Raw genomic sequence first — 10652 nt, forward strand, 5'->3', positions numbered from 1 at the left:
CCCCCCCCAAAAAAAAACGTGCACACATGGTCATGCACCCTGTGAGGCTTTCTTGCCATTTTCTGCAGGGAAAAGCAGGAAGTGTGTGTGTGTGTGTGTGGCAGGGTGTTTTCTGGTGCAGGCACACAGTCCTACAGAATCCCCCCAGGAGTACAGTCACTAGCACACACGTGCACTCAGGCCCCTCCCCGTCCCCCTCATCCCCCCCACGATGTTCACGCAGGCATGCATGCACATACACCAAGCCCCCATCTCTGAGCCTGCTCCAGACATGCTGTAACAAACTTGCTGCTGGGGAAGAGGCACGTGTCCCCTGGCAGATTTTTTTTTTTTTTTTTTTGCGTTTTTCTGCACAAGGGGCACAGAAAAATGCGGGCCATATGAATTCTCCCCCCCCCCCCCCATCAGCACAGAATCCCCCCAGGAGTAACTTAAATCACATTCAGTCCCATTGACTTAATTGGGAAACTCACATGCTTAAAATAGATCAGGTACCAAAGTACTTTGCTAGATTGAGGCCTACAAATGCATAATTTTATTTTTACATGCTGCATATGTTGCAATATCTGAAAACATTTACGTGAAATATATTTGGATCCCTATAAACATAGTTTAAAATTAAAATGGAGGCAGTTCAGCCATAACTGTGTTAAAGTGATACAAACAAGGAGCTTTAAAACTATGGGTGGGGGTGGGGTAATCTGGTGTATTTTGCCCTAGCACACATGTTAATTTGAAGCATAGTTTATATATTATAAATGATCTTGATTTAATTAAGCTTCACTTCACTTCCATCCACCTCGTTCCTCTCTCATAATATATTCTGTTAATTGAATGACAGGTTGACGATATAGATCTGATTAGTGCAAACATGGAGAATTCCCTGGCTTCTATTGGAGGATTTTGCTGTGGAAGATCTTTTGTTATTGACCATCAGGTATGCCACCTCTTATTTTTAAATGGAATAGCAGACTGAATTACTAAGAAATGACAGTGACTTGACTTCTGTTTACCAGCTTCATCTTGATATAAATGATTTACATAGGAATTTATTCCATTTAGAAGACCACTTCAAAAAGATTATGTGGATGAGTTAGAGACTGTTGTTCAGTTATGATTTTTGCTTAATTTAAACCAAATGACTTTAAAGATTTTTTTTTCTGTACTATCGTGAACAAGCAAAACTGATATAAGAACTTTTCAGCTTTGTTTATGACTTTTCATTTTCTTTCTCAGAGATTGTCAGGTCAGGGTTACTGCTTTTCAGCCTCTCTGCCTCCCCTACTAGCTGCTGCTGCTATTGAGGCCCTCAATATCATGGAAGAGAATCCAGGTATTTCGTTCTGAAAAATCAAATACTTTGTAATGTGACAAGTTATTCTGTTCAGAGGGAACACTAACTGTTTGAGCTCAAGATTAAAGCCTGTGGGCATAATTTCCCCCACTTCCATCCCTCACCCTCTTAGTCTAGCGCTTCCTCATTTACTTTTTCCTTTCATTCGTTCATTCTCTCTGCTCCCTTTCCACTGACTCTTTCCACATCTTACATTCGTTATCTCCTTTTCACTCATTCTCCCTTTAACTTTCCCTGCCACTGTCTCTTCCCACCATATATCTCTTGTCCCCCACCCCTTCCTTTTTCACACACAGTGAAAAAGAGAAGTGGAGATGGAAAGAGCCAGAGAAGGGAGACACTGAACACTTCATTAAAAACTGTTGTTGTTCACTACAAACAAATGTCCTACTGATTTTCCTTCCTCCCATTTGACCAGAACATATTTGGTAATTTTCAAGGTAAAGTAAAGAAAAAAGGGAGACATAGTTATCAAAGGTTGAAGCCCCTTCTTACTTTCCAATTATATTCCTTCAGCCTATAGTTTCTTGATTCTCCATGTGTTGTCCTTTAATTGGGTCTCTCAAAAAAGAGTTCTAAACAGAAACGACTCCACTGGAATAGCAGTGTGTGGGGGAAAGAACACATTGGTCACTTCATGATGGAAATGGTATCCTCCTAGGAATGAGGATCATTGTAAGAAGAGGTAGAGAGGCTCAAAGTTTATTTGGGATTTATAGAAATATGCAGCAAGAGACTGAGGCTCTTTTTTCTTTTGTCTAGACATTTTTCAGATTTTACGAGAGAAATGCAAACGGATTCACAAAGCTTTACAAAGGTAAACTATTTGATCTTGACTACTGTCAACTGGCTCAGCTTTTTATAGATCCATATCACAAAGTATCATGAATATAATATCCTCTATAGTTACAGACGCCGTGTTTAGTTCCGGAAAACTTTGCATAACTCCAATTTTGCGTACGTCGGAAACGTATACCCGTACGTTACGCAAACATTTCCGCAACTCGAGGATCCTATTTCTGGCTTATGAACTTTTTCTGTAAGTGTGAATTTGCGTAAGTCAGGTCTTCGTAACTCGAGGAGTGTCTGTACATTGAGTTTTTAATATACCGTAATTTTTCTGGCAACAGCTTTTTGATAATACAGTAAGTGTTTTAGATTCAATACTTTGTGTTTATAGTCAATTGACTAATTTTCAGAATAAATACGTACCTGCTCCTATAGTTCCAATTCAGTTTCTATTTCAGATTTAAAGTTTCTTAAAATTGTCAGTTATTGCAGTAATCTATAAGCCAGTTTTAATGACAACTAATTTTTAGCAGTGGTCAAGCAAATTACAATCGTCTTTTTATTTCACAAGAGTATTTGCTTTATCTGTATTCTTTCTGATAGCCTTTTAGTGGTTAGTTTTGTAATCTAGACATTTTTTTTTTTTTTTTTTTTCCCCCTAATGGTTCTGATAAAGAAATGAAGTCAGTTGTTGCTTAAGGCTTTCATTGTAAGGTGATGTAAGTAGTCCAGAACAGTCTGGTCTTCTTGAATTGTGCATTCTGTGCCAATAACAATGTTTGTTTGATCTCGGTGTCTAGTTGCTTGATACAATTAGTTGTAAGAGTATTTAAGTTTAAGGGAGAGGCACTAAATAATTGATGATTGAAACTTGTAACTGAGGTTAAAATGGTCGTAGCAGATATGTAACTGTGCTATTCTTCTGTAGTATATTTTTAGGTATTACTATAGGGTCCATATAAACTTTTTCTTTAAGAAATTGAGTGTAGGTTGAGGAACAATAGCAGACTCAAACAAATTCACTCTGAACATACTAGAAGTTTGAATGTCACATAGATAAACTGTTAGTAACAAAATCTCGTTAAAATCAGCTACTATACTGGAAACTTTGAATTTACCTTTTTAAAAAGCTGTTAGTAATAATCTTGAGAAATACAGACAAGCGCCTTACTTCAGTATTGAGGAAAATTGGTTACAAAGATATTTACAAACGTAGATGAAAGTGATAGGGACAAACCATGTGTAAGGAGAAAATGTGCACCTCTAATTTATTAGAACTCTTGGTGTCCACAACAAGTGTCTAAGAGCTGGATATCAATTTATTTTAACTATCAAAATGCCTTGGACAGAATCGTCAAAAGAGGACGTTATGGAAAATTAAACACAGGGTGAGACCAGTACTGTCATGGTTTAGAAACTGGGCAAAATTGAAAATGAGTAGGATTAACAAATGGTCAAGTTTCAATCTGACAAGTGGATAACAGTGGGGTTCCTCAAGTTTCTGTGCTAGGACTGGTATTTAATATCCCTGTCAAAAAAGCTAACAATGTTTGGGATCTTTTGTGTGTGTGTGTGTGTGTGTGTGTGTGTATATATATATATATATATATATATATATATATATATATGTATGTATAGAGAGAGAGAGAGCATGCCAGCAGTATTCAAAGTGTGTGTGTGTGGCACTATATTAATCCATGGTACACCCACACTTTGAATACTGCATGGAATTCTGGTCACCCAATCTCAAAAAAATATAATAGAATTGGAAAAAGTACAGAGAAGGTCAACAAAAATTATTCGCGGAATGGAACCGCCTCGGTATGAAAAAAAGTTTTAAAAAGACAGGGTCTGTTCAGCTTAGAAAAGAGAGACGATGGGTGTGTGTGTGTGTGTGTGTGTGTGTGTGTGTGTGTGGAGGAGACAGTATATGATGGTCTATTAAAAACATGAATGGTGCAGAGAAAGTGAATAGAGAAGTATTATTTACTCCTTCAGATAACACAAACGCCAGGGCTCACCCAATGATATTAATAGGCAGCAGGTTTAAAACAAACATAAGGAAGTACTACTTCACACAACACACTGTCAAGCTGTCGAACTCATTGCCAAGGGATGTTGTGTTGGCCAAAAGTAGAAATGGGTTCAAAAAAGAATGTAAGTTCATGAAGGATAGGCCCATCAATGGCTATTAGCCAAGATGGTCAGGGATGCAATTCCATGCTCTTGGTGTCCCTAACTGCCAGAAGCTGGGACTGAATGACAGGCAGTGGATCACTTGAAATTGCCCTGTTCTGTTCATTCCATCTGAAACATCTGGCACTTGCAATTTATGGAAGACCGGATTGGTCTGACCCGGTATGGCCTTTCTTACATTCTTGATAAGTGCTTGAGCAAGTGTCTGATGGCAAAACTTGTAGAGGACACAATTATTTAAGTTTGGCAGCACTAGAGAAGACTGAAAGACTGGTGCTAGTTGTGGACAACTCAATGGTAGATAAAATTCCCTGTCAAACGTAAAAGCACATTAGAAGGAATAATTTGAAATACTCTTGCATATTGCTGGATTTTAAATTAATAATCACTTTAGAAAACATGCAGTGACTGCCAAAATAGCGCAAAAAAAAAAAATAGGATGTATTAGGGTTACCATACGTCCGGATTTTCCCGGACATGTCCGGATTTTTGGGCCTCAAATCCCCGTCCGGGGGGAAATCCCAAAAAGCCGAACATGTCCGGGAAAATAGGGACATGCGGGGTCGGGGGTGCTGGGCCGGCGGGTGCGGGGCCGGCACCCCAGGGCCCGAGCCAAGCCAGGCTGGAGGGAGCCACTCGGTTGGGGGGGGGCCAGACTGGGCCGCGCCTCCTCCCCCCCACCCCCCCTCAGCTTGCCTGCTTCAGGCTTCCCGCGAATCAAATGTTCACGGGAAGCCGGGGAGGGGGCGGAGTTGGGGCGGGGACTTTGGGGAAGGGGTGGAGTGGGGGGCATGGGCGGGGCCGGGGCCCCGTGGAGTGTCCTCTTTTTGGACACTCAAAATATGGTAACCCTAGGATGTATTTAAAAAAAAAAAAAAAAAAAAAAAGTATATAGAAAATGCAGAATGTATTTTGCCATTATAAATCAATAGTGCCTTCGCCTGGGATATGGTATTTACTTCTGATTTTCCTCTTTCTCTCATATTAAGCACAGTTTAACTAAGATTAAAAAGAATGGATATAAGTTTTTAGAGGTGAAAAGTACAATAGAACTGTTTAAAATAATGAAAGGTAAAATGAGTGTGTGATTTTCCTCCTTTTCACAACACAAAAACAAGCAAATTGAAAGGCAGCAAATTTAAAACCAGCAAAAAATCCTTTTTTACACAGTGCACAAGTAGGCACTTTGAAATTCAGTGTCGCAAGATACCACTGATACCAAGAGCTTAATAGAATTCAGAATAGGTTTAGATCTTCATAAGGATAATGAGAAAATCCACATTTACCTTACCTATGATATAGGTATAGGTGTGTATATATATATATATATATATATATAAGGCCTCATGCTTCAGGGCACAAGCCAACCATTAGCTAATGAGTGGAGGAGGATGTAATTCTTCCTAAACCCTATAGTAAAGTTATTCCATCACTCTCTGCTCCAAAGTTTCTTTTGCCTTTTCTTGAGGTAACAGAAGACATTGGATGAGATTCCTATGCAATATTGTCTTTAAATAGTATGCATTTTTATCCTATTTAAAAAAATGGATGAATGGCAGTGATTAGAGGTGGAAAACACTTTTATGCAAGGTTCCATAATTTAGCTGCTTCACTGGAAAAGTTAAGATCAGGGGTGGGGAGGATGGGATGTTACTACTCTGTGCAAGCTGTGGACTCGCAAATGTTATTTCACTTAACCAAAGCTTGCAAGAAAAGCACAGCCAACCTTTGTTTCTTTCACACACTGAATGTCCCTTTCTCTGACAAAGCTATGCTGAACTGGCTCTTTTGCAATTCTTATTGTTTATCCTTGGTTAGACAGCTGCTTGAGTCAGATTAGGGTTTATTTAACTAGAGTTGTAACTGACAGAACTTCAAATTAGACATCAATTTGGGCTTTGCAAAGCAGCCTCTAAGTGGAGTTTGTATAGTTAATACAAAGCATTGTTGTCTGGACAAAGTCAGTGAGATTCAAAGTTTGAATTGACAGTGATACAAAGGCTGTTTCCTGGTTTAAAATACATGAACTCTTACCCATCCTCTCCTGCCCTCCCCTCCTTTCTTTTTGAGGCTGTTCATGAATGCTTTACCTAGTTTAAATTAAAATGACTTCATATTATGTAATTAGCTACTGATATCATTAATATATTGATGCACATCCTTTAAAAAGAAAATCTCATTGTTAGTAGCAAGTATTGTTCATTAAGTTCTAGCAGATATATACTTTGTCTGAAAACGAAGAGAATATTATTTGCTGCAAGGAAACCTTTTTATCTATTAATTTAAGCTGTATGGTAACATGTCTGACTACAGTGCCTGCCTGTTAATTTCTAGAATTGTGCTTCTATAATATCAGGTCACTAACATGGAACATACTTAATGACTGACATCTGTCATGCTATATATTCCATTTGTGATTCTACATTGCAGAATGACCTCAGACTGCTTCTCATGGCTCCATATGTTGCCACATATTGTCTTCCCCGTGATTTCTAAAGATGTATGCCAATATTTAAACATTTGCTCTTTAACTGCATGACTCTCTTTTTAGAAACAACCTCAGATTTTATATCTACATGACACCAATTGTGAGTGCAGTTTTGTTGCTGCAAAGATTGAAGGCCAGTTTCAGTTCCTTTTCAGAACTGGACTCTAAATCAATAGAGCTTTGTGGAAATACAAGGCATATTTCAGACCTTAAAACATCTCTTTCCATTATTCATTATGTCTGTGGCACTCTGTTTTGCCCATGGATTTGACAACTTGTGTTTTCTGAAGAGACCCTAACATTCTGCTTCCCCCTTTTTTTTTGGAAACTGATATGGGGATAAAAAATACTTTATACATTTACAACACATTGTGTGTAATACAAACTGACGAAAGTCAGGAAATCTAAGTTAAGGTTGACAGCAGCAGAATAGTGCATGTACGTGATACGCTGTTAATATTTGGGAGCAAAGGATTGGCTTTTTTCATCCTATCTCAATATTGATTAGCTTTCTTGATAGGGAATTTACAACTCTGCATGAGAGAAGGTGATTCTTCCCCCCCTCCCCCTACTGGTTCTAAATTATGATTTGGGTGTCTAGGTGTCGTCTTTTTTATTGGTAAAACACATTGCACTTAAACATCTTGCCTCAAGTGGATTTGGGGGGGGGGTTAAGACTTGGAAGGATCAGAGTCTTGAAAATCAAGGAATGAGTTATGTTAGGTTTGTGTATTACAAACCTTAAGGAACTCTAAAGGAAGGGCATTCAATTGATATGAAATCTTATTTAAAAATTAACATTGGCTATGGCAGACAACTGATTCCCCATTTGATTTGTAAACTTTCTGTTTGAGCAGGGCAAGCTATTAAAGTTAAAATTATGGAGGGGGGAAAGCAGAGGAACGCAGATGAAGAATATACGGATAGAAATTGTATAAAGCAATAAAACTGAATTAAAATAAATCATCTATCTTGCCCAGATTCACCAGGAGTAAGCATTCTATGTGAAAGAAACAATGTGGAGTGGGTTGTTTGATTTGGTCAATAATTAAATGTTCTCATGAGTAATTCATGGCTACATAGTTTAAATTTTGTATTGTGATTGCTGGTATGCAGAAGTTCAAAGGTGTAAAGCTTTGTTTGAGTCTAAATTTGTTTTGTAACAAATACTCCCAATGTAAAACAATTTAGAAAGTTTTTTCCTGAAATACCACCAAAAAATGAGCAAGCCTTTAAATAGCATCTTTTCACTGTCTCTTTATACATTTTGCTTCTTTATTCTGATCAGATGTACACTGAAACTATTTGATTTTTTCAGAATCTCTGGTCTAATAGTTGTGGGAGACTTATTTTCTCCAGCATTACACCTTCAGTTGGAAGAGACCAGTGGATCGCGAGAGAATGATATGAAGTTACTCAAGAGAATTGTAGATTATGTAAGTGTCCCTTTTTGCAATTAAAGCATATCTGCCCTTTAATTGTTAAAAAAGCAATAATTTTGTGCCAAGTCCTGGCATGGTGGTAGTTTGAATTACTGTATGACCTGGAGTGTTCCAGACCTCATTTGGAAAATAGAATTGAATAGGGAAAACAGCAGAGGCCTGTGTTCACTTTTTGAAAATGTAAGTGAGATGGTAATATAGAGGAAGTGGTGTAAAAAAACAATCACTGGAGTGGGGTGAGGAAGATAGCTCAGTAGTTTGAGCATTGGTGTGCTAAACCTAGGGGTTGTGAGTTCAGTCCTTGAGGGGGCCACTTAGGGATCTGGGGCAAAATCAGCACTTGGTCCCGCTTGTGAAGGCAGGCGGCTGGACTCAATGACCTTTCAGGGTCCCTTCCAGTTCTGTGAGATAGGTATATCTCTCTATTTTTAAAAACTCATTTCCCCAGCTGCAAACGTCTCCTTTATCATCCACCTCACAGTGGCAGTCTCCCTCCCCATCTTCCTTTGATTTTGATCATCAATAAAATATTTGATTGATACTGGACAACATTAATCCATGTCATAGACACATTAAAATACAAGTTTCTCTTTAACTTAAGGGAATGGATGTGTATGAACAGATTAGAGGGGACTTTTCTGAGATGCAGGTTACTCTCTATGAGTAGAGTTCTGTTGCTGTATTGAACCACTCGAGCTTCAGCTGCTGTATTTTTTTATGAAGTGTTTGTTTTTACAGGATGGAATTTTACATTTGAGTCCATGAACATATTCTTATTTGGCAGACTGTTATAATGTTTAGCACTTAAAGTACTTTCCATCATCAGTATACACTACTTCTCAAGACACCCAATTTGTCTGGTGCGTTTTGGGGTGAGGGGAGGATGATAGTACTTGTTTTGTGCTTGAGCTCATCTAACTCATCCAAATTTGAAGAATGTAACTCTTTGAAAGAGGTGCTCTTCTGTTTTAAGAAACCTTTTAAATGTCACCGTTCATATTAAACAGTTTTCTATATGTGCCCAGTAACTGCCTACCTTGGTGGTTTTAGTACAAGTTGAATAATGTAGAGCCATTATGCTGAGTATCTCGCTCTTCTGTTTTCCATGCGAGTCTTTATAAAAGAATAAGATAATGCTCATGGTATATATAACCTACAATAACTTTTTATTCCTTAAAGACTGCAGTTACCTTATTCTCTGCCAGCATAGCTACAAATGTTAAGTCACAAAGTTGAATCAGTCCTCTCTTAAATCTAGCCACAATAGTTGTATTGACTTCCAGCAGCAACGACTTCTACAGACAAGGTTACTAGATACTGACGTGTAGTCAGCATATATTAACCAAGGTCAACAATTCATGAAGCATCCTAGGATAGAGAGAAATGTTGGTCCATAGAAGCAAAGCAGAGATACTCAATAGACATAGTTGGATTGCTTTAGTCCTTTTTTATTTTAAATATCACTATTCTGTAAATAGGCAATGTAATCGTATTTGAAGTAACATTTTTGAGCTGAACTGAGACAAATGTGAAATTAAAGAAGCTTATCCTTAGCCTTCCCTGTTTGTTATATGTATATGTAAGAACTCCTACTGACTTATAAAATACCTAGGAGAGCAGTCATCATCATACTCCATTTCAGGCCTCCTTATCTAAAAACCAACGTCACCACTCCTACAGCTTCTGACCAGCTTTTGGAAGGAAATGTCAAACCTCCCCCCTTATCTCTATTCTTCTAGTATAACACAGCCACCTATATTTTAAAAAGCCTCAAATGAGTTTCTAAAATTTTAAACTTTTAAAGGATGCATTGTGTGCAGGAATGTTTCTTAATGACAGCCAATTAGGAAAATGCTAATAATTCTCTTCTGATACTGGACTTGGTGTTGGTTTTGATGTATACTTCTCTTTCTGTATGAGATTCTGCCACGTTTGTCTTCCAGACATTAAATAACCACTGTTCACAGAATGTAATGGTAATGTAGTATTGAAGTTCCCAGTTGCATAACTGCTTATTTATATGTCTGCAGTGTATGAATAGAAGTATTGCATTAACTCAGGCCCGCTATCTGGAGAAGGAAGAGAAATGTCTTCCGCCGCCGAGGTGAGTGGAAATTCAGAAACCTCTGTTTCTTTTTATCCCTCTTGCATGAGGAAAACCACCTGACTTTTATAAAAACAAAGTTGTCTGTTTTAGGCCTTTTAATAGTTTGCCAGGTGAGGAATGGGCAATATGCTGCTTACAATAAACTTTAAATGGGTATTATGGCATGTTATAATGGTTTATTTACAAGATAATGCATCAAAGTAAACTGAATCTTCAATATCAGCATTGTATTGTTTTCACTACTACCCTGGCTGCTTATCACACAGGTTTTCATAA

At 38.0% G+C, this 10652-nt stretch overlaps 1 protein-coding gene across 1 annotated transcript in view; it reads left to right on the forward strand.

Moving 5' to 3' along the window:
• The window catches only part of SPTLC1 (serine palmitoyltransferase long chain base subunit 1), a 42883-nt gene extending 32506 nt beyond the window's left edge, over positions 1-10377 (forward strand). Inside the window, exons 10-14 of the mRNA XM_034774131.1 lie at positions 842-937; positions 1237-1333; positions 2117-2171; positions 8146-8263; positions 10300-10377. Of these exons, the coding sequence (XP_034630022.1) occupies positions 842-937; positions 1237-1333; positions 2117-2171; positions 8146-8263; positions 10300-10377 (444 nt within the window). The remainder of the gene's footprint in view (positions 1-841; positions 938-1236; positions 1334-2116; positions 2172-8145; positions 8264-10299) is intronic.
• Positions 10378-10652: the final 275 nt, after the last annotated feature.

This window comes from Trachemys scripta, chromosome 6 (assembly GCF_013100865.1).
Source record: "Trachemys scripta elegans isolate TJP31775 chromosome 6, CAS_Tse_1.0, whole genome shotgun sequence".
Taxonomy (NCBI): domain Eukaryota; kingdom Metazoa; phylum Chordata; order Testudines; family Emydidae; genus Trachemys; species Trachemys scripta.